This window comes from Drosophila persimilis, unplaced genomic scaffold (genome assembly GCF_003286085.1).
Source record: "Drosophila persimilis strain 14011-0111.01,24,50 unplaced genomic scaffold, DperRS2 tig00000579-arrow-pilon, whole genome shotgun sequence".
Taxonomy (NCBI): Eukaryota; Metazoa; Arthropoda; class Insecta; order Diptera; family Drosophilidae; genus Drosophila; species Drosophila persimilis.
Genome location: NW_020825322.1, coordinates 933,009 through 955,311, shown reverse-complemented (window position 1 = coordinate 955,311; position 22,303 = coordinate 933,009). Strand labels below are relative to the sequence as shown.

The following is a 22,303-nucleotide window of genomic DNA, read 5'->3' as shown; positions in this document are numbered from 1 at the left end:
TTTCGCCACGTGTATGCTCTGCCCAGGTGCAGTACATCTGTTCTTTGATGATGGTGGCAAGGCATAACAAAAGGCATGCTTTTTGTAATCGCATACACACGACATTGTCCGTTGGGCAAACTTTCAAATATCGATAGACAAAGCAAGCAAGCAGCAGAAATGAAGTTGGCAGCCCAGCCAAGGCGCTCGATGGGTGAACTTTCAAATTCTAATCGGCAACTACAAGCAAGCAAACAGCAGAAATTACGTTGGCAGCCTGCCAAGCCATGTAGGCGCTGAGTTCGCCGTTTGCTTTTTATATTTTAGTCTCCCTACAATAAATCTAGTCGCAGTACCAGTCACACTGGATTCATTTCAAATTCGACACCAAAATTGTTAAATCGAAACAATAAGTAGAAATTGTTTTTGTGGATTTGACCAAATTGCTAAAAAACCTAGCATGGAGTTGTTCGAAGATGATGTGCCCTCTTGCAGTCGCGTCAAGAGCTTGGAGGACCTGAAAACATCCCCAGATGCCTTAAATGTGGCATTGGGCTATGGGTAAGTTGCATATGCGTGAATACATAGTACATTTTCGAGTGCCTAAATCCATTAGGAACGGATTGCCAAAGTCTGAGAGCCCACGTCCGAAGAACATAAACGAGTTGCGGATGCTGGTCAACGACATACGCTTCATGTTACGCAGCCAATTGTTGGCATACGATGCCAAGCTGCTAATCTTTGCGGCAGCAGCAAGCACCGGGTGCCCCGAGGACACAATGGTGCCCGCACCGCCGGCGTTCAAAAACACTAGCACTGACGACGACCTGTATGACGCCACCGACGACGGCTGTGACATGGAACGCCTGCGCAAAGCCGTTCAAGATAACTGGCCCAGTTGCACTGTTATGATGGATAACCTGTGCGCGGTGGACACGCTGGACGAAATGTCTGATGACGACGTGGAGGCCGTCCATCTGCTCCACTGGGTGCTCGCTGATCCGTCCAGTCCCATGCTGCGGCGCACGTCCGGCGTCCATCTGCGCAGTCTCTGCAAGCATCTTGGCGTGGCCCGGCCCTCGCAAATGCCCGTCCAGCTGATGAGCATCTGCTATGAGGATGAGCATGTCACCCTCCCGGACCGCAAAGTCAGGCGCAGCCACGCTTACTTGGGCTTGAATTTCGGCAAGTTGTATCGCTTTCTTGCGACTGGACACTTGGATCATTCAGGACCGGAGGATTACACTCGTCTGTACGCCCAGCCAGAGTCTGCCCTGCTGCAGTGCCTCGAGCCCCAGCCAGAGCCCATGAAAACTTGCTGGCTTCAGTCCCGCTTCGGCGTAACACAGCGTGCGCTCGTCATTTGCGCCCTGCCGCCAGAACTGGAAAGACCGCTAAAGATGTCGGCCACAAACCAATTCCTTGAGTATATAGTCCATGATCCCAGTCGTCTCCGTCCTTGCCATCTGCTCTTCTACGACGAAGCTACAGCCAACAAAATGATGATGTCCTGGCCGGGTCACATAATCGAGATGACTCCCCAACAACAGCGCATGAATGCCGCTCGTAGGCCCATGCACAGGGCCACTACCGAAACCGGCCGCAAGATCAAGGCCTGGGCCCAGTCATTCTGGACTGGCTTGGTCGCTGTCAAGCGATATGTGTGGGCCTCCTGCTAGCCCCAACCCCAGTCCTGGCTGCGGCACAGCCAACAGTCGAGCGCAGCTTCTGGCGATACATACTCCTACTATTTGTTCAAATCTGAATCGAAATTAACGCTGTTCAAATCGTTTAGCCCGCAATTCATTATGTATCCTGTATTATCTATCATAAGTAAAAGTAAACGATGGAAACTGCACGTGAAAGGATGTTTCCTCATGCTGCATTGGATTTACTGCCACCAGTGCCGCCTGCCCTGTTCCACACATGGCAGTGGATCTCATCAGCCTACCTGGGTCGTGTGGTACTTACCCGCTGCTTCAATTCAAATTCCGTTCTCCGGTCCGTTCTCTTTTTGTCGGTGTTCCCATGGTTTTTTATACAAAATAAATTTTTTAGAACAAAAGTTGTTATTCAGAATACAGTAGAATCTTGTGCGTCCAAATTTTGTCTTTTCCGCTGCCAACCTTTAGAGAAATGCCACACTTCCAGCCCCACTTGTGTAGAGTATTGAGTGTCGATTGTGAGTGTGTTTTGAGCAGCAGCTAGGGGTAGGGGCTGGGGGTTTTGTTTTAACGAGTGTCGGGGATGTTGCGGCTGCCCGATCCGCGCAGCGAGATGTAGTTCTCCACATTCAACGGAGTGTAATCCAGAACGGAACGCCCTCTCTTACGCTGCATGGTAGAGTGGCGCAGATAGGCTCTGGACAGCCCCTTGATGCCCAAGAAGGTCACGCCGCCCATCACAATGGCCAGCAGCCTATTGCCCATCTTCGAGAACAGTGTGTGGCCCAGCAGGACGGCAAAACTGGGCAGACTGAGGGCCACGATGAAGCTGGCGGAAGTACTCCCGATCCCCTCGTCGCCAAAGATGGCTCCCTGATCCAGGAAGTTCATACCGAGTTGATCGGGGGGTCCACCATCGAAGTACTCTTCGTCGAGCGGAGCACCGGGCGGAATCTCGCCGTCCTCATCCAGATCCTCACGCGGTGCGACCGGGCGGGGGCCGCGTAGGCCACGCCACATTATCGTCAAATGGTCGTCCCATCGGAGATTGCGCAGCAGCAGAAGCACAGCTGGGATCGTCGGCAGGACGATCATCAGTACTGTGGGCTCGTCCCTCAATAGCGTCAGGCTCACGCGGTACCCAAAGACCTGGATCAGCGTCAGGGCACCAAAGGTCATCGCCGCGAAGTAGAGGCCGGCCGAGAGCGTGCCCATCATCACGCTGGGACACACCGTTTCGTACAGCTGGTCGATCTGGTCCAGGAACGCATCGAACGCATTGAGCGGCGGGGTCACAATAATGTACTTTGTGCGGCACTGGGTGCAGGCCATCGGCATCTCCGGATCGTGCAGCTGCTTCTCATCGATCCATCGATTTAGGCAGCCGCGATGCACCCATTTGTTGCTGCCGCGGCAGCGACACGGATGCAGCCAATCGATTCGAGCCGGCAGCTCTTCGTCGCCTCCGAGACAAATCCAGCACATTCGCTCCTCATCGGAGGGGCGAGGACTTTCAAAAGGGCGAGGACTCTGTGCGGGGTCCGGTGCCGGCACCGGCACTGGTCCCGTAACTCGAATCATTTTCAATGAACGCTTTGAATTTTGTTGGAGTAGCGCTATTGTAGAGCGCTAGTGCTGTATAACATCAGAGAACAGTCCAGCCTGCTGGGTTCCTATTTTAAGCCCAGTACTCGCAGAGTGCCAAGCATAAAACTGTGTCTATCTATTGATTACTTGTCAACTTACGGCCACATCTGTCACTTTGCAAGGTTATGTTTTCCCCCCGATTTATCAGCAGAGAATACATATGTACACACTGGCCAGTGGATATGCTCTGTGGTATGTTCCCCTTTCAAATATCTGTATTATCTGTATACATATGTATGTAGATGGTACGAAAAAAAGGATGTCATGGCAACGGTTCATCTGCCAGGGTATCTATCGGCAGAAGTCCCAGACCAACAGCCGAACAGCCAAACAGGTGGCCTTCATTGCGGGTTGTTATTTTTTTGTTTGGATTTTTTGCTTCGTTTGTGGTTTACTTTCAGCCACCGAATGTGGCACATGCCACAGAAGAAAACCTGTTGGCCGACTGGGTGAAAATAGGCGAAGGCCAAGTCCAAGAGCGGGCCAGAAACTGGATCTGCAGAGTGCGAATTTCGGGGAGCATCGCTGCTAGGTTGCCCGGGGCCGTCCTTCCCTACGGCCAGTAATTGGATAAATTTAATCATAGGTCACACTTACCCTTCTCTGGCAGATAGGCAGATGGGCCTCGGATGCCCCAAGTCTCAGTCCAAATAAAACAGCAACTTTTTGGAATATTGCAAGCACAGTCACGAGTCACACAGAAACAAACAAACAGAAAGGGGGCTCGGATCGACGGATCCAGCAGGCGCACGCGCACTGACTCCACAAAACAGAACTTGTCGGCTCGAGAGCAGAAGAACATTTGGCCGTGCCGGATCGGGGTCTGGGTCTGGGTCTGGATTGGACTGGACTGGACCGAGTCTGGCATCCGAAAGATGCCTGCCAGCAGAGGAATAGAAATTGCCACAGCCACATTCAGAGCCAGAGCCAGAGCAAGAGCAAGAGCGAGAGCGAGTACCGCCTTTCCACTCCACTTTTTTGCAGCAGGTTGCCGGCCAAGAGCCAACGGTACACAACAAAGTGTGGCACATCGAATTGGGGCCACTTGCCGCAGCCTTGTGTTTTGGATTCTGTTTTGCATTTGGTTAGGAACGGTGGGGTGATTGATGGGATGGGCTGTGTTCTGATATGGTTGGTTCTCAGCGCAGGACCATTAGCCAAATCGATTTCACTTGTAATTCAGAAACAGTGATCGGTGTGCGATAATTCGTTTCCAGCTTCACTCGCTCTCGCCCAGATTCATGCCCTTGATGAGGGCGTACAGCGAGAAGGAGAACTTGGCGATCTGCAGGTGAGAGAGAGATATGATAGCTTCGTGGGGCAGTGGGGCAGTAGGACAGCCAGATTGATGGGGAATATCTTCATGGCGGCAAGGGCGAGGGGCTGCTGGGCCTGGTGCAGATAGAAGAGCAGCAGCTTGCGGAAGCGGGTGCTCTGGCCGGGCCATTGGCAGTGGAAGAGCGCCAGGGACAGCTGCTCGTTGTCGAACATTAAGGATGTGGCCTGGTAGCAGCAGGGCGCCGTCTGAAGGGTGACGGCCAGCAGGAAAGCGGACACAAAGGTCGAGCAGGAGTAGATGGCGTACGAGATCTGGTAGAACCACACCAGCCGGTTGCAGAAACGCATCGCCTCCCCGATGCGACGGAATTCGCTCGTCTCTCCGCACCGACCATCCAGGGCCGTCGCAGCAACGGCAGACCCCAGACCAGAGCCAAGATCTTTTCGGGCAGGATAACCGCATCGATGGCCACCTGCAGCGAGGTCATCACCTGTTTGATCTCCATGCACCCCCATACACCGTTAGCTGCCACACGTACATGATCGCGGCAAGGCAGCGACAGATCCGTCGCCAGAGCGGGCTCCTGGCCGGTCGACTGTCCTCGGGGGCTTGCATGCCGAGCGCATAGGTTATCCAGTGCCCGGCGGGACTCCGTACACTCCAGGACGCTGTCCCGGCTTGGGGTACTGCTGTTGCGACCTTCCAGCGAGCGAGGGACTTTTGTGGGGCCTTCAGAAAGGAGCAGAGCCTTTAATGCTCCCGGCTGACCAAAGAAGAATGAAGGCCGAGGAACAGTTGGTTTTCTATAAAAAATAGTTTTTATTTTGTCACTTATTTTGGTCTCCGAATCGAATGGTTTAAATATTAAATGAGTTTGTTGTCCTTTTGTTAAGTTTTAAACGTTAATTGCTAATTTGTACATAACATAAGTCACAAGCAGCATTTATTATTGCATTCAAGTATTATTTTCGGGGCGCCGGGCACCGGGGAGCCGCTGCCGCTTGCTAATTCATTAATTCATGGCAATTAAACGGCACAAAAAAATACGGATACGGATACGGATATACTGGAAACGCGAGTCTGGTCTTCTTTCCGGACTGGGGCTGATTAATAAATAAATAATGGGGTACGGGGGTACGGGAAGGATTGCAATTAAACTAGAAGGTAAAATGTTGGCTATCGTTTGTATCTGATGGTTCTTTTCTGTCTCCTGTACTCGTCAATATATATAGCATATATATATGTATATAGTATGGTATGGTATAGTATAGTATAGTATGTCTGCGTATATATGTAGATATATTGCTTTGGTTCTCTATCAACTATCAGACACGTACATACATATATTCCTTTTTCCCCATTTCTTTTCTTGTTTGGTTAACGTTTGCGTTTCTCCTGTGAGCATAAACAACAATTTGTCTAAATTATAGTTATTAATTAGTTATAGATAATCATCATATTTGTATATATCTATATATATGTGTGTGTGTGTGTGTGTAGAGTGGATTTGTGACCGACCATTCCAATATATAACAAGGGAGGAAGGCTAGCTTCGGGAGCCCGAAGCATCTGATACCCTTGCAGATGGATTGTTCCTGATAGAACCGATACAAAAAGTTAAGAACAGACGGACAGGACATTACAATTCCTCTCTGCAAGGACAAAGTATAAGCTATACACCTCTAAGCAGAAGAACATGGGTATACGAGTATATGTATATTGTTTTTCTGGATATCATACATTCTTTTTGTTATTTGGAAAATAGCGCGCTTCGCTAGACTGCTGTTTTTTTGTATATAGGGCATGGGCTTACACATATAACGTATAGTATTTATCTTGAATGAGTACGAGTATACTATACCAATACACATCATAATATAGTATTCAATTCAGAGCTAGTGGTTGGGGAATTAACGCAGCTATATATATATATATATATCGGTCTCTAGTCTAGGTATATATGTATATAAGGTATAAGGTATGATTATATATAAACATTTTGTCAGACTTAAAAATGGAGCTTACGGCGGCTGGCTGGCGTGTCTGTGTCTTGATATTGGGATGTTGTGGATGTTCTTCACGGAATTACAAAGTATTATTTAACATTATTATTGTTGCTGTTGGTGTTGTTGTTTTGCGAGTTGGAAACCGTCTCGCTATCTACGCGCATAAAAGGCGACGAGTACAATTGTCTATAGAATTCTGTTTCCTTCGGATGTGATTGTAGGATGTAGGATGTGGGTTCGGGAACTAGTCTTCAACACTACTTTTAAGGCAAATCGCACAAGTCGGGGGCACATCGAAACATCGAAATACATAAGTACACGCATATGAAAAACCTCGATGACTATTTCAACTTTCACACATCAATAAATTGTCTCTCCTAAGGGGTTTGCTTCTGGAGTCTCATCACGGCAATGATCCGAAACTCCTTGAGGTATAAGCCGTACAATGGGCTATTGCCATCCCACTCGCTTTCGTGCCGCTGCTGTCCCTTTCCTGCTGGTGTCCCGCTCTCTCACAGCCGGTACTCGTAGTGGGCCGAGCGGGAGCGTCGAGCACCCGAGTACCAGCGATAGGGAACACGTTGCTGGTGCAGCGATAAGCCCATGCTGCCAGCCGCTGCCACACTGCTTACGCCTACGCTTACGCCTCCGCTTCCGATGTCCGCTCCCGGACTGCGCGCCAACTGCAGGGTCAGCGCCAGTCGCGCCTGCTAGGAGGATGTCGAGGGCGAGGGTGTGCTGGCACTGGAAGCCTGACGATGTCTCCGATGATGATGATGCTGCTGCTGCTGCTGTTGCTGTTGCTGGTGATGCGGCTGCTGCATGGCCGGGGCCGTCATCCGGCGAACCAGAGCATGGGGCGGCAATGGCAAGGAATTGGCATCCAGATACGCCTCCGGACTGAAGCGTACCCGACTGTGCTGCGATCCGATGGACCCCTCTTTGGCGCTCAGGTAGGAGCTATCGTCGCTGGTCAGCGAGTCCGGGGGCGTGGGATTCGTGGGCGTGCCCTGCTGCGACGATATGGAGCCGTTCAGAGGTGTGCCCGTGCCCTTGCTGCTACTTTTGTTGTACTTCTTCAGCGAGCTGCGGAGCTTGGCCTGGCTGCTGCTGACGGTGGCCGGTGGCACCACCATCGGCTGCTGGTAGGTGAGGGTGAGGGCGTGCTGCTCAAAGGGCAGGCTGGCGGGGCGCGCAACCGACGCATACTTGCTCTTTGTCATCGGCAAGGGGCTGTGAATGAGCCGATTGAGCAGCTTAGGCGAGCCGGCGTAAAGCTCCTGCTTCGTGGGTGGCGGCATCGGCGGCGCCTGCTCTCTATCCCTCTCGTAGTCGACATTCAGATTGAGATTGTTGTAGTCGTAGAGCAGCTCCTCGTGCTCCAGCAGTACATTTGAGTTGCTGGATACGGTCGAAGGGGTCCTCCGATGGCCACCGGCACTCACACCCATCTGGGGGACACGGGGCGGCGGCGTCCGGGTCTGGGCCTGCAGCGGCAAGGATGTGGGCGCTTGAACGGGCACTGCCACCGGCACGGGTACGGGCACGGGCACGGCAACAGGCACTGGGACCACTGGCGCCTCGTACTGATAGTCGTAGTAGTCGGGCAGCCGATGATTGTAGTCGTAGGAGTAGTCCGGATACGATTTGCAGTCACGCTCGTAGCTATAGTTCAGCTCTGGCCGATACGGAAAGTAGTTGGAACCTGGTTGGAGCAGATGTGAAAAATTAGCCTCCAAATCTTAAAATCCTGAATCTTCGACAGACAACAGAGGACAGACACTCACCAAAGTAACCATTGCGATAGTTGCCGGCACCATCGTTTGAGTAGCTCGGTCCGTTCCTCAGGTAGTCGGCCGGGGCGTAGAGCGGCGGTGGTCCGATGCCGCCGCCCACGCGAAATTCCTCGAAGGCACCGTCCGTGTTGCCAAAGCTGCTGTTGCTCAGCTTTCGCCGCGGCGATGGCGTCGGCGGCTGGGAGCCCGCATAGAGAGCGGTTATGGCAGCGGTTTGTACGGGTTGCGGCTGTAGGGGGGCGGCCGCAGGTGCGAGTGGTGCCGCCTGGTGCTGGTGCTGCTGGTGGTGCATCTGGTGCTGGGGCGTGCGCTGCACTGGAGTGTAATACGGCTGACTGCCACCGATGCGACGGGCCAGTGAGGTGGGCTGTGATGAGCTGACGCCCACCTCCAGACTGCCGTACCTGACCGGATATCAATTAAACGAATGGATCGTTAGTGTGCTTTCGATGAGGGTTATCCTAACCCGTACACTCACCTTGCGTGACCCACCAGCTTGCGGGGCGTCTCCTGCAACTCTTCCTCCTGCCTAAGCTGCAGCTGCAGCTGCTGTTGCTGATCCTCCTCCTGCTCCGTCAGGGAATTCTCCGCAGCCGAAAGCGCCAGAGCAGCGGCTGCCGCTGCTGCAGCTGCCTTGGGGGCCGCCTTCAGCGCCGGCAACTCGCTTAGCAGCGTGGGATGCACCGGCGACACATTGGACATGCGCACATCGTAGCCGGCCGCCACGCCGGCCAGTAGCGAGGCCATGTTGTACAGAAGCAGCTCGATCACCGAGAGCTTCGGCTTCCGGGCCGAATCGCCCGCGTACAGGGTGGGCAGTGGCACGTTGCTGGTGAAGCGGCTGAGGAGATATGGCGACGGCGACATGATGGGCATGTTCGTGGTGACTCCCGGGCGCCAGTTGTCCATTTTGTTGTTGCTTTGGTATCCTATGGCATCGTAGATCGCATTCCACACGAAGAGCGGCAGTTTACGAGACGGTGTTGAGTAGGATCGAATCGATAATTGGGTCAAGGAAATCTACAGTCAGTCTACAGTTGTTTGTTGTGGGGCAATGGGGAACAAGGAACAGGGGTTGACACCGCAGGCAATACCAATAGCAATAACCACCGCATACCAAGTACCATCCATGTACCTTTCGGAGTCCGTTCAAGTGTCTCCCTGTCCGTATTAGGTGGGGGCTACGGCTACGGCTACGACTAACGGGTAGTGTTACGGCTTATAGCAATCAAAACTTGTCTCCAGTTTCTATTTACTTCGTTTTATTACTGGATTTCCAATTCTATGATCTTTTTATGGGGGGTGTTTCTCTGGGTAGGCCCCTGCTGTCTGGGGCCCTGCCCAAATGGAAAATACATTCATATACAAAGTACATTGAAATCAAATCGAAATTTAAACGTAAAAAGAAGACAAAAAAATTGATAAATACAATCTAACAAAAAATGTCCATAAAAATAATACAAAAAAAGTTCATCATTTTTTCTTTCTTCATTTTTGATCACAGTTTTTTTTTTTAGTTTTTTGCTTTTTAGTTTGTTGTTTGAAAGAAACCATAAATAAATGAAGGACACGAACCGATGTAAAAATAAAACTGTGCTCAAAATACTAAATCGAATCAAATTGAAGTTGAAATTAAATTAAATTCGCTGTGTGCTCCACAAAACGTTTTAATCCTCGTTCGCTTCATTTCTTTGTAGCTGTGTATGCAGGGGTTTGTTTTTATATTTTTAATTTTTAATTATGGGAGTATCTTTTAAAATGTATGAGGTTTTCGTTTGTTTAAAAAACTCCATTATGATAGATTAATTAATTTTAGGGTCACACCAGTCGACACTACTTATTCCCGGTACTCATTTATGAATATTAATATTAAGAATCGAATATACCCTATACGCTTTGAGTACAGGGTATACAGACAGCGGAAAGAAAAAGATTCTACAAATTGTGGAGCACTGCGGAATGAAATCCCTTCCTTTGAATTTTGAAAATAACTCCCACAAAGATACAGTAAAAGCAAGATATGAAAAAAAAGAAAAAAGATTCACACGGATTCGTACGACTAAAACTTAGTTCAACTAAGATGTATGTAATGTAATGTATGGTAGGGATTTATACGCCTACATCGGAGTCGTGTAGGTAGGCATGTATGCATCGGTATAAATATAGTTGTATACATATATAGTATGTTGTTTCCTTAAGGTTAATCCAAGTCGTTAAACATCTATGAATATTGGTTTAGCTTGAAATATTTTGCCATCGTCCCATGCATCTTTATGGGATGTGTTAGTATCCCCTCCATCACGCCATTACGTTACTGATTCGTGGTTAAACAGTCCCCCAAGCAAATCATTCTCCCAACAGTCCCTCCTTGCCAGTTTTCGTCGTCTGTGCAATCGTCACTCCTTTACAGTTGTATCTTTCTTCTTCTCAATTGCCACTCGTTTGCAGTTGCTTCCTGCTCGTAATCCTTCGTTCCATAGTGCTACTCGTAAACACCCTTTAAAGGTGAATCCGTACCTTCCTAGTGGTCAATCCTTAATAGATTTAATCTTGTTCTTAATCAATCCTTAAACTTTTTCTCTAATACCTCACACAGATCACTGGACTAATTACGAATCGATTGGTCTTCATCTCTAATCTGGATGAATATTGCTTTGCTTTCGTTAGGAACCGTATCGAGGGCCTTCGGTTGTAAGTTGAATTATCGTATCATTGTCCGATTCCATTTGATATCATCACTCTATCGAGGAGGGATCCCCAAATCCCACCCCTTAACGGGATGTTCCTGCTACTCCTGTTTTAGAGTAGGTCTATCTATCTGTCGTCCGTCTTTCGGATCAATGCAATCGGATATGTAGTCGGGTTCTGGCTTATTCTAGGGTTTTAATATAAAACAATGAGCAATTTATGCGTTTGTGTGCGGATATGGGTAGTGTTTCGTGTATGGGTGTGGGTGTGGGTGTGGGTGTGCACCAGGCAGCGAGGTTAACCAGGATCCAGAAGTCCAACTTCAGCACCAACACCAACACATCTAGATCATATCATCTATCGTCTCTCGGGTTCAGCAGCGCTCTAACTGCTCACAGGACTGAGTCTGGGGCTTCTTGCTCTTGCGCTTGAGGTAGCGACTGGCACTGCCGCCCTGGGCCGCCTCCAGATCAGCCTCGTACGGATCGATGGCACTGAATTCAGTGCTACCCATGTGAACGCCCCCGCCCATGGCATGCTCCGACAGCTTGCTGTACTTCTTCTTCGAGCGCGAAAAGATGTTTATCAACGAGCGAATCTTGTTGGAGCCGGAGGAATGATGGTGATGGTGGTGCGGATGCTGGGGGCCAGATTTCTGTGGCTCGGCGGGCGCCTCGACGGACTTTGATTTGGTTATATGCTTGGGTCGCTGCTTCTTTTGGTTCTTGATGTGCAGGCGCTGCTCCTGCTCCAGCAGATTTTGCTTCATCTTGATCACATCCGGGTGGGGCTGGACGTCTTGCATGCGGCGTGTGGTGAGAATAGAGTTCTCTTGCATGTTATAGCCGTTCTGGCTGCCGGTTGCCATGGCCATGGCCTGCTCATGCCTGACATCGTTCGAATCTCCATTGCCGCCCGTAGATGAGGAGGAGGTGGAGAAGCTGATCGATGCACTGGACGCATAGGGATCGGCTTTGGCAGTGCCTGTGCTTGTGGATGTAGGTTCCTCGAAGCTGACGCTCTGAAAGGTCACCGAGCTCTTGCGCGAAGTGGTCGAGTTCTGGCGCACTTGGCTCGAGGCCGACGACGTATCCATCGACGTCTGCTCCAGTCCACGCTCATCGGTCTCGTTTTCGTTCTCGTCCTCTACCCCGTCCTCGTCGCTGGAGCTTTCCTGCGGCTGGCTGTTGTTTGGCTCCTTAAAGAAGCAATGACGCGGGAACTGCGAAACGGAGTGATTCCGCTGGAAGCGTCCGCCCCCGCCCTCGAAGGCCTCCTCTGCATCGTCGTAGTCCAGGCTCAGGGGATCCGCCATGGTAGTGGTCAGCGGTGTGCAGTTGTACATGGTCAGGTCTCCGCTCGACTTGGAGTTTACCCGCTCACTGCTGGCGTTGATTTTCTTGACCAATTGCCGGTAGAAGGCCCGATCGTAGGTATTATTCTCTCCCCTCGCCTCTAGCGGCAGGGCCAGACTGGTAGTGGCCGCCTGCGGGTGGCTGCTGTCCAGCGAATGCTTTTTCCGGCCCACCGCTGGACTGTTACCGAGGCTGCCACCGAAACGTATCAGACTCACGCCCGAGCCGATGCCTGCTGCCCCACTGCTGCTGGCGGCGACGGCCGTGGAGGTGCTGGACTTGAGGAAATGAAAACAGCCCGTGGTGGGTGTCACCGTGTCCGTCTCCGAGCTATCGTCCGATAGTAGAAAGAGCGGCGCGGTAGGGAGTTGGTAGGCCGTTGTGGCACTGTCCAGCCCGTACTCTTGGCTCCTGGCTCGATGGTAGAATTTGGCTGAAGATTTGCTTTGGCTGTGGCTGTGGCTGTGGCTACTGTGGTTGCTGTTGCTCTGGGTGCTGTTCTTGCGGATTGTCTGGATGTGGCTGTGACTGCAGTTGGAGTTGGAGTGGGGCAATGAGGCGTTCGAGTGGATGATGATGGATGATGATGCGGGTGAGAATGCGGTGGAGGATGTGGGCAGCATTATCGGATTAGTTTTGCTCTGGTTACTAATATTATTATTACTATTATTGTTGTTGTTGTTGTTGGCGGAGTTATAGCTGTTGTTGTTGTTGTTGTTGTTGGTGGTGAAGGTTGTGGTGGAGATGTTGTTGTTGTGGTTGGGGCGCGTTAGAAAATATGGCAATGGTATACCTGTGGCCCTGCCAGCCGCCTCGCCCCCGTAGAAGGACGACGTGGTCGCCACACCAGCACCAGCCACGGCCACGGTCATGCCCATTCCCCCGATCAGCTGCTGCTGTTGCTGGAGCGGCGGCGTCGACGATGCCGAGGCCGACGAAGGATGATGCATGGCCTGGCCCGGACCCTGCTGCTGCTGTTTGCTCTTGTCCAGATTGGGGGCACTCTTGCTGAACGACGAGTGGGTGGAGCTCTGTGCGGGCCACTCCGGCTGGCCGCCGCCCAGCTGCGAGGGCAGCAGCGAGCGCTCCCTCTGGTGCATCGTCGAGGGTCCCCACGTCTTGCCCTTGTGCCCATCGGTGACTGGCCCATTCGCCCACCAGAGATAACCAGAGGTAATTTGTGACCAAAAGAAACGTAAAAAACGTAAAATAAAGAAAGAAAAAAAGAAAGAAATTAAACAAAAAGCAAATCAATTCATCGGTATTTAACAAAAGATGCATGCAGAAGAATAAAATTCAAAATTAAGAATAAGAAATGATTACGGCCTACATTCCTGCGTCATAAGTGTTCGCCCTCGCGACTACGCATCTAATTCTAATCTAATCTCCAAGTGCAAAACCCAGTGTAGTGCGTTTCAGTACCTTAAGTACAGCACAAGACGAGACCGCCCTTCTTGGGCTTGTTCTTAGCGCTCTTTGGTCTGGGGCTCTCTCGTGCAGGCCCTTGCAATCAGTCTTTGACTAATATCGTCTTCAATCGATACAATTGTGGAACATGCTCTCGTTTTGAACAACTACAAACACAGATACATTTGATTGGGCTTATGGTAATGAAACGCACTTTAGACTGATTTAGAGTTGAGTCATCAGAAACAATGAACATGAGATCTTGAGATCCGCATCTAATCAGAATACAGACAGAACCCAATTAGAACGCTGATAGAGTGTTGGAGTACTCACGTGCAACGAGTCGTAGTCCGGAGAAGGATGGTGAGCCAGGCGGCTCTGCCTTGTCGCGCACCGCCGTGATGGTGTGCCGGAACTCCGTGGGCAATGATATCTGCAGGGGCTTGTGTTGCTATCAAGATCAAAATTCGTGGTATTAGCATTATCATTAGATCTCCAGTGGGTTATGTAAGGCTAGTGGCTTGTGGGCTGTGCTTTTGGGTTACCTTTTTGCCCTTTTTGGGCTTTCGTTTCGGTACTGGCTGCATCATGACCAATTCCCGTCCAATCAGCTCTATCTCACGCTCCCGTAGATTCTGTTCCCGTATCTTGAGGAGTGTCGCCTTCTCGCGCTGCTCGTTCTGGACCTGAAGCAGCTGCTCCTCCTTGTTGCGCAGTTCCTATACGGGGAGTTACACGGGGTATAATATTCAGTGCGGGGATGTCAAAGAAAATGCCAGAAACGAACAAAAACGAAAAAAAAAACACCACGAAATTAAAAACCATGCATAAGTTGGCTGGAGGTGCGGGTTGTGGGTGCGTTGATCAACCAATTGGAAGTTGGAAACGAATCGGAAACAGCCAAAAACAGAATAAGTAAAATAACTGTAACTGAAACTGAAAACTCAAGCAAGACAAGGGAAAGACTGACAAAGAGAGAGAGAGAGAGAGAGAGAGGGGGAGAAAGAGTGCAACCTCTTACCTCTTCGATGGTTTGGAAACGCTTTACATAGTTTTTGAGGGATAATTTCGTTTGGTTTATGTTTTTGTTTAGAAGAAAAAGTATAAACCAAATGATTAGAATGCCATCAGAGATAATAAAATGAGTATAAGAGGTAGGGCGGGAGGGTGATGAAGAGAACTCAAGAGAGAGAGAGAGAGATTGAGAGAGCACAGAAAAAGATCTGGAGGTGGAACGGGGTAGAGATGTTTCCAAAGGTTGCCTGGCTCGTTGGCAAATACCTTTTCTTTTTCGCGCAAATCGTGCAGGACCTCGGCTATCTCCTTCTTCCAGCACTCCTGCATGTAGTGAAAGGACTCCTGCGGCGTCAACGTGAACTTGGAGCGGGCAATGCTCTCCAGTTGCTTGAGTATTTCCTTGAATCCGGGTCGTTTGTGCGGATCCGTTTGCCAGCAGCCTGAAATACAGCATATATATATATATATATGAGGGGAATCAATCACAAACATGCATCTGTATGGGGGGATGGGGAAGACTTACTCTTCATGAGAGATCCCCAGGTTTCGGGACAGGTTTTTGGTATCGGCAATGTCAGGGTATTGACAGCCACGCCATACGCCACGGACAACGGATCGAACCCTTTGTACGGGGTCTCGCCAGTGATTAGCTCCCATAGCAGCACACCATAGCTCCAAACATCTGAGGATCTGCGGAGAGAGACAGTCAGACAGAGATAGAGCACAGTTTGGCTAGACTTTTCGTAGATGGACACTCACTTGGAGTACGTGCTGACACTGATCACCTCGGGCGGCATCCAGGCATAGGTGCCAGCAGCGCTCATCCTTTGCGTGTTGTACATTTCGCGGGCGAGTCCAAAGTCCGTGATCTTGAGCGTCTTCTGCTGCAGGTGGTTGTCCTCAATGGCCTCGTAGATGAGCACATTGGAGGACTTGAGGTCACGGTGTATAATAGACATGGGCGCCTCGTTGTGCAGATAGTTCATGCCACGGGCAATTTGTATGGCCCAGTTGACCAGAACGTCTGGCGGTATCTTGCCGGCCAGAATACGATTGAGGCTGCCTCCGCGGGCATACTCCATCACAAGGCAGAGCTTTGTCTTGAGGCAGACGCCGCGCAGGGCGGCGATATTCTCGTGCTTGAGGGCCCAAAAGAGTTTCGCTTCCTGAAGTACATTGTCGCGCATCCGTTGCATATCGTCGTCGCCTGTTTGGTGGGCGATCTTGATGGCCACCTCCTCGCCATCGTAGAAGCCGCGATGTACCTTGCAGAAGCCACCAGAGCCGATCACCTCCTTGATGTCCATCTCCTCGTACTCGATCTCGTGCGGTTGGATGTCGCCAATGGCCGATGGCACGTTCAGCTGCAGCGGATCTTCGTCCGTGACAAAATCACGGGGAAATACACCGACCTGTGGGTGGAGTAACAGCCAGTGAGTGGACTCTCGCAGTCTTGATTGTACCCTGCCGGTACCTCGGTGCCGCTACTCACCTTGTCACCAATCTTTCCCGTCCACCAGCCCACATCGCCGGAGACCTCGCTGTCCGTGGAGAGGACGACCACAATTTGGCCGCGGCGCAGCGTCAGCTCATCTTCGCCCTGGGCATCGTAGTCGTACAGGGCTGTCCAGAGGCTGCCGTCACCCACCTGAGCATCGGCATCGTCCACACCGTTGTCTGGACTCGGCTGGTGCTGGTGGTGCTGCTGCTTTTGGCTCTGCTCCTCGCTGATGGGGAGCATGTCTGCTCCTGCTACCGGTATTGCCGTTCCTTATCGACTGTGCTGTGGCCGCATCAAAGGCTCACGCTCGGCCACATAGGATCGCGATCGCGTCCGGCCCGCGCCCCGATATCCACGCTGCCGTCTCGAGCAGTCTTTGTGTCGAGCGTTGCGTTGCGTTATTCTGCGAATTCTGCGAGATAAACACAAATAGAAGAGAAGAGGCTTAACAATAGCATTAGCTGGAAGGAGGAGAGCAGTGTGGTGCGATGCAACATCCACCCACCACACCCACCACTGCACTGCCCTGCCGTCTTTGCGGGTTCGGGTGCAGCGCGCCTTTTTTCCACTCACCCAGATCTAGAAAGAGAGATTGCCTTGCACTCCTTTTTTAGGCGGCTGCTTTTGTGGTTGTAGTTGCTGCTGCAGTGGTGCCACCGCTACCGTCTCTGCACTGCTCCACTGTTCCTCGCCGTATCACCCTCTTCGTCTGACCGTCTGTCCAACCGTCTGACCAACCGACCGACCGACCGACTGCACGCAGGCAGAGGCACGCACGAAACAATCAGACAACACGATACAAAACACACACACACGCACGCACACAGCACACCATTGTCGAGATGTCGTTGTCCCGATGTCTTTTCGTTACGTTTGTTACGTCGTTGGGGTAATGCGGCTGCAACGGGCTGGATTTAATTATACTTGGGTTAATCAATTGCAATCGCTATGCATTAGCAATGTATTGATTTTTGTTTCCGCATATGTTTTTAAAACATAAAAAAAAACAGAGTTGTGCAGATGGGATGGGTATCGATGGCAATATCGATACAGTATCGATGTATTATTGCAGTTAGAACCGATATAATATGCGGCGCGATATTTGTCGAAATGGTCGATATTTTTAAAGATACTTTTTTGATATCAGTATCGATATATAAAACATATCGTCACTGTTCTGCGACGCAAATATGAGCAGCGCCAACCTATCGATTGGCCACCCACTCAACAGAAATTCAAATGCTTGGAAGCGCACGCGTTTTATACTCGTTTGGTTTTCGTTCTTTTAATATTATTCTTATAACTATTTTTATTTTTTCGAACGATCGCTTTCTTGGTTTTTGCTTAAATTGTTCTAAACTTTATTCAAAATTGTTTGGTTGATATGTGTTGTGGCTGTTGCATCCCTCTTTGATTCGTTATTTAATTAAAAAAAATCTCCTCGGACTCTGCGCATGTTTCGTGCAGGGGATGGGCCGGGGGAACACAGAATCTGCTGCGGCCTCTGATGTTACTTCGCCGCGTCCCGCTGTGTATCCTGGCAGCGCCGCACACTCTCTTGCTGCTGTTCGCTTGTACTCTCTCTGGGACATCCCTTCGGCCTGCACGTGCCCCTGTGTGGGCGGGAGGCTTTTTGGGCCATACCATGCCATGCCATGTGTTTTGCGAGGTAGCCAAACACTTAACCACTCAGGGTATACTCAGGTAAGGTAAGGCAATGCTAGTGTTCTCATTGTTCTCATTGTTAGTGCCATAATTGGCTTCAGCTGCAAGAGAGAACAGGAGAGCAGGAGCGGGAGAATAAGAGAATGGCTGGTAAACAACCCATGACCCCACCTTGCACACTTGTACCCTTGTTCCCACCCACCCATTGGAGCTGCGGCTCTGCTATAATCGGCTCCGCTCTGCCTCGGCCTGGTTCGGCCTGAGCCGAAACGGCTTTTGCTCTGCCGGGCTGGTCCAGCCGCGGCCTTGCACAGTAGCATCTGTTGCGATTTCTTTCGTCAAAAAATGTATTTAACCTAACACATTTTAATGGATTTTTTGGATCAATATTAATTTTTTTTAGCAAAATGTTTAGCATGAGTACAAATGTACATATATAATTATATATTACAAACAAAATTAATTCCCTAGTTAGTTATGTCCACCAACTGATAAAAAAATGTATATTATTTGCTGAAATCATTACCATAACATTTTAGAATGTTTATGAAAACCATTTTCGTGGAAAATGGTAGTTTTTACTTGATTTTACCATTCAAACCATACGAAAAATAAACTATTTTATATATTTTAAATATTGTTATGTACATAAAAAGATGATTTGAACCGTTTGATTTGTGAATGAGCCTCTGGGACTTACATAAAATGTCACCACAATTGCCCGTTCACACCCACTGTACATCAGCATTAGCATCATCGTACGCGCCGCTGCCATCGCTGTCGGCTGCTGCGACATCGGCATCGTCATCGGCATCGCAGCCAGATTTCCTGAACCCAGAGCCGGAGCCAGCGCCAGCGCCAGAGTCATAGCCATAGCCGGACGCGGACCTAGAGCCCGACACAGAGCCCAGTGGCACTGCACGGGGCTACGGCAACGGCTGCTGTTCGCATGAATCCGCCAAAGAGGCAAAGTCCGACCCGACCCGACCCGACACGACCGGATCCGACCCCGAACGAGCGCAGCATCTCCGGAAAAAGTGGAATAGAAATGAATAGGAAAACGGCTCGGTTCAGTTACGCGCAAGATTTCAACACAAATCGTAGCCCATTTCACGGCGGCAGACGCGGCGTGCGCAGCGCACGGGCAGATTGCACGTAAGGAATCCAGAACGGACCCAACAATATCGAGATTCGGCACAGGGAAAAGCCAGAAAATTGAAGTCAAAAACTGCTTTTCGATGCCCCGGGTCCATGACCGGAATAGTTTAAAATGTTTTTTTAAATAAATATGGATACAAATTTCGGATCTGATGGTAGTTTACAGATTTCACTAGGTTTGCCGGAGCCGTCGCCGTTGCCGTTGCCGTTGCCGTCGCTGTCGCCGTCGCCGTGGCCCTAGTAGAGTCGGTCGTTGCCAAAATTTCTCAACATTTTTTTTCCGTGCTGCTCGCCGCGTGCGCGTTTCACTGTGTGTGTGCGTGTGTGTGTTCGTTTGTGTGCGTATGCTTATGTGTGTTGGAGTGTGCGTCTCCGTGCGTGTCTGTGCGAGTGTGTTGGCCCTTTTTTCACATATTTCCTTCAATTTTTTTTGTATTTTTTTTTTTTCAAAAAGCCAAAGCAGAAAAATGTAAAAACACAGCCCCGCCTTCAAGACGGTCTCAGAAGCGCAGAAAAAAAAACCCAATGAAATAAATAATAAATTTTAGCTTAAGCTTTCGCCCTTAAAACGAAACGAAACGCACAAAAAACAAGCCAAATCATATCGAAATAAGTAATTGTTTAAGTAATCACAAGGAATTGGAGAGAACAACGTAAGGAAAATCCATGTCCATACGATATTTAATCATTCCTATTCATTCATTATAAATACTACATACTACATTCAGATGTCGGATTAATTCATAGATACTCGGCGTAAATTCATTTAGTATGTGTTAGAATACCATGAAAATTGGTTATTTTTCGTGCTGAATTCCATCATAAATAGTTCTCGCCACCATCCACAATCCATTCGTTTGCTGTGCGAGAATTTGCAGGGTTTTCTATTGAAGGTGGTCCCATTTTGGGCTCTGTTTTGAAGTTGGCTGAAGTCATATTTTGTAAAGTTATTTTGGGATTTTATTGATTTGGTTTTTGAAGTTTATACAAATTGTTGTAGATTGTTGCTTGGGGTATCCTTGGGGTTCTATTGATTTTGCTTGAAGTTTAGCTCGAAATGGCTTAAAGGTTTATTGGGTTTCCATTGATACGTTTTGATGTTTCAATTCAGTTTTGAAAGCTATAATCTTTTATTTAATCTATTTCACTGTCTCTCAATAGTTTCCTTGACACTATTTCCCCCCTTTTGTAGTTGCTGCTGCCACAAATAAAAAAAAAAAAACAAAAAACAACCAAAATAAATGAAGGCAAACCAATACACATACACACACGCACACACATATGTACATATATGTATATATGTATAGACATAAATCCATGTAAAGCTGTTGCCTGGCCTCTAAAATGGCTGCCGTTGCCTCTCTGCCGGTCCTGCTGCTGTTTCGGCTGCTTCTGCTGCTGGTAGCAGCTCTGCTAGCGCCGGCGCTAGCGTTGGCAGCGTGGTAAGCAGCGCGCAAGAAGTTGAGGTTATGTCTGCGCCGCAAAGTGTGCTCCAAGGGGCCTGAGATGGGGGATGCTGATGCCGCTGGTGCTGGTGCTGCTGCTGCTGCTGCCCTTGGCACTGCTCTGCTTCTGCTTCTGCTCTGCTTTGTTGTCGCCCACTTTCTATGGGCGTGCCGACTGCAGCATCCCTTTCGCAGCTCCGTCCCCTGCTTCCGTTTTCTGGGACGGTGTTGTTGGGGAGGTGCTGCTGCTGTAGATGACCTAGCCCTATTTTTGGACACTGCAGAGTCTCCTATGCTGCCGCGGGTATGATGTGGCTGCGCAGCTGGAAGCACATTTTGCTGTTACCACTTTCTCTGCCGCTTTTGCTGCCTCAGACTCAGCTGTTCAGCTGCGGTTTAAGCTCAGCTTCAATTTCAAAGAAGAGAACACTGGACATAAAGCAGAGCCGGGAAAAATAACTAGAAGAAGAGCTACCGCAGAAGAGCAGAAAAAGAAACCGAAAGAAAAAACAAAGAATAAGTTGACAGACAAAGAGAAAAAAAGTGAATGGCAAGGAAAAAGAAGAAACAGAATGCGAATGGCAATAAAAAGAGAAGCACACAACGAATGGCAGCGAAGACAGCTCGAATAACAACGAGGGGGAACGTTGTGAGTTGCTGCGTATACCGCAACTCTACAGTTATACCCGATACTAAGTCAGTATGGCTCTCCTCCGGCAGACGGCGCTAATATTAAGCGACACGACAAAGAGTGCGTGCGAGAGAGACAGGAAATCAGTCTGAGCGTGACGTCGGGCGCTGCGTAGCCACTGAAAATTGATTTGTTCCTTTTGGCTATAAAAATTATCTGATCTGATCCAGATTCAGCAACCGGATAGATATGGTCATTCTCTATGATTCTGCGTTTTCTCGAATCTGCAATATTGTGGATGCAACAGATTTTCCATTTTTTGTGTGGGCGGAAGGGGGTGGGGCGAAATTCTGAGATATACGTTTTATAGTGAGATCTAACAGAAGTGCGGATACTAAATTTGGTTACTCTAGCCTTAATAGCCTTTGAGATTTGTGGATGCCCCAGATTTTCGTCCTTTGCGGGGGCTGAAGGGGGTGTGGCGAAATTTGGACACGAAACGGTCAAGGTCCGATATCACAGGAGTGTGGATACCAAATTTGGTTGCTCTGGCTCTTATAGGTTCTGAGATCCTTGAAATCATATTTTCCAATTGGCAAAACCGACCATGAAACCTGTGTGTTAGAGAGAGACAGAGCGAGAAATAATGAAATTGTTTTCTTGATTCTGGCTATAATAATTATACGATTTGGTTGAGATCTTACATTTTAGAACATATAGTCATCCTCTACGATTCTGCGTTTTTGGTTTTATCGTATCTTTAAAAATGTGGATGCCACAGATTTTCGTTCTTTGTGGGGGCGGAAGTGGGCGGGGCGAAGTTTTGAAATATTTTTGTAGCAGTGACATATCACAGAAGTCTGGCTCCAAAACATCGTTGCTCTAGCTCTTATAGTCTTTGAGCACTAGGCGCTGAAGGGGACGGACAGACGGACAGACAGACAGGGCTCAATCGACTCGGCTATTGATGCTGATCAAGAATATATATACTTTATGGGGTCGGAAACGATTCCTTCTGGACGTTACACACATCCACTTTCACCACAAATCTAATATACCCCAATA

The 22,303-nt window shown here is 49.4% G+C and overlaps 6 protein-coding genes across 7 annotated transcripts in view; 2 read left to right on the top strand and 4 right to left on the bottom strand.

Moving 5' to 3' along the window:
- Positions 1 to 379: 379 nt before the first annotated feature.
- LOC6598161 lies at positions 380 to 2,044 on the top strand. Its single transcript, XM_026990385.1, has 2 exons — positions 380 to 540; positions 596 to 2,044. Exons 1-2 carry the CDS (start codon positions 440 to 442, stop codon positions 1,656 to 1,658), a joined length of 1,164 nt encoding a protein of 387 aa, XP_026846186.1. The 5' UTR covers positions 380 to 439; the 3' UTR covers positions 1,659 to 2,044.
- A 75-nt stretch (positions 2,045 to 2,119) lies between these two features.
- LOC6598162 (E3 ubiquitin-protein ligase MARCH5) lies at positions 2,120 to 3,309 on the bottom strand. Its single transcript, XM_002023413.2, has one exon. The coding sequence runs from the start codon at positions 3,222 to 3,224 to the stop codon at positions 2,211 to 2,213; it is 1,014 nt and encodes a 337-aa protein (XP_002023449.1). The 5' UTR covers positions 3,225 to 3,309; the 3' UTR covers positions 2,120 to 2,210.
- Positions 3,310 to 4,509: 1,200 nt separating this feature from the next.
- LOC6598163 (odorant receptor 7a) lies at positions 4,510 to 7,180 on the bottom strand. The gene is given in 5 exon segments (XM_026990447.1): positions 4,510 to 4,575; positions 4,629 to 4,969; positions 4,972 to 5,085; positions 5,088 to 5,317; positions 7,092 to 7,180. Coding segments are annotated over 5 exon segments (840 nt in total).
- Positions 5,826 to 9,781, bottom strand: LOC6598164. Its single transcript, XM_002023415.2, has 3 exons — positions 8,850 to 9,781; positions 8,363 to 8,775; positions 5,826 to 8,280 (listed from the first exon to the last, which is right to left on the bottom strand). Exons 1-3 carry the CDS (start codon positions 9,278 to 9,280, stop codon positions 7,286 to 7,288), a joined length of 1,839 nt encoding a protein of 612 aa, XP_002023451.1. The 5' UTR covers positions 9,281 to 9,781; the 3' UTR covers positions 5,826 to 7,285.
- A 640-nt stretch (positions 9,782 to 10,421) lies between these two features.
- On the bottom strand, positions 10,422 to 17,295 carry LOC6598165 (mitogen-activated protein kinase kinase kinase). Of its 2 annotated transcripts, XM_026990389.1 has the most exons (9): positions 16,913 to 17,295; positions 16,331 to 16,751; positions 15,598 to 16,250; positions 15,362 to 15,528; positions 15,103 to 15,278; positions 14,843 to 14,863; positions 14,367 to 14,540; positions 14,155 to 14,272; positions 10,422 to 13,555 (listed from the first exon to the last, which is right to left on the bottom strand). In XM_026990389.1, exons 2-9 carry the CDS (start codon positions 16,577 to 16,579, stop codon positions 11,433 to 11,435), a joined length of 3,681 nt encoding a protein of 1,226 aa, XP_026846190.1. In that variant the 5' UTR covers positions 16,580 to 16,751; positions 16,913 to 17,295; the 3' UTR covers positions 10,422 to 11,432. The 2 variants fall into 2 exon arrangements, with proteins under 2 accessions (XP_026846190.1, XP_002023452.1); XM_002023416.2 differs by lacking the exon at positions 14,843 to 14,863.
- Positions 17,296 to 19,640: 2,345 nt separating this feature from the next.
- LOC6598168 (MAGUK p55 subfamily member 7) overlaps positions 19,641 to 22,303 on the top strand; it is a 71,975-nt gene continuing 69,312 nt past the window's right edge. The window contains exon 1 of the mRNA XM_026990341.1: positions 19,641 to 19,815. The gene's annotated coding sequence lies outside the window, so the exon portion shown is untranslated. The remainder of the gene's footprint in view (positions 19,816 to 22,303) is intronic.

Bases quoted from the DNA above. Each gene is read 5' to 3' on its own strand.
- LOC6598162 (XM_002023413.2), bottom strand. From the start codon at position 3,224: ATGATTCGAGTTACGGGACCAGTGCCGGTGCCGGCACCGGACCCCGCA.
- LOC6598161 (XM_026990385.1), top strand. From the start codon at position 440: ATGGAGTTGTTCGAAGATGATGTGCCCTCTTGCAGTCGCGTCAAGAGC. The intron at 541-595 runs GTAAGTTGCATA...TAAATCCATTAG, and splicing joins AATGTGGCATTGGGCTATGG to GAACGGATTGCCAAAGTCTG.
- LOC6598164 (XM_002023415.2), bottom strand. From the start codon at position 9,280: ATGGACAACTGGCGCCCGGGAGTCACCACGAACATGCCCATCATGTCG. The intron at 8,776-8,849 runs GTGAGTGTACGG...ATATCCGGTCAG, and splicing joins AAGCTGGTGGGTCACGCAAG to GTACGGCAGTCTGGAGGTGG. The intron at 8,281-8,362 runs GTGAGTGTCTGT...TGCTCCAACCAG, and splicing joins CTATCGCAATGGTTACTTTG to GTTCCAACTACTTTCCGTAT.
- LOC6598165 (XM_026990389.1), bottom strand. From the start codon at position 16,579: ATGCTCCCCATCAGCGAGGAGCAGAGCCAAAAGCAGCAGCACCACCAG. The intron at 16,251-16,330 runs GTGAGTAGCGGC...CTCCACCCACAG, and splicing joins CGGGAAAGATTGGTGACAAG to GTCGGTGTATTTCCCCGTGA. The intron at 13,556-14,154 runs GTGAGTACTCCA...CGAATGGGCCAG, and splicing joins CGGACTACGACTCGTTGCAC to TCACCGATGGGCACAAGGGC.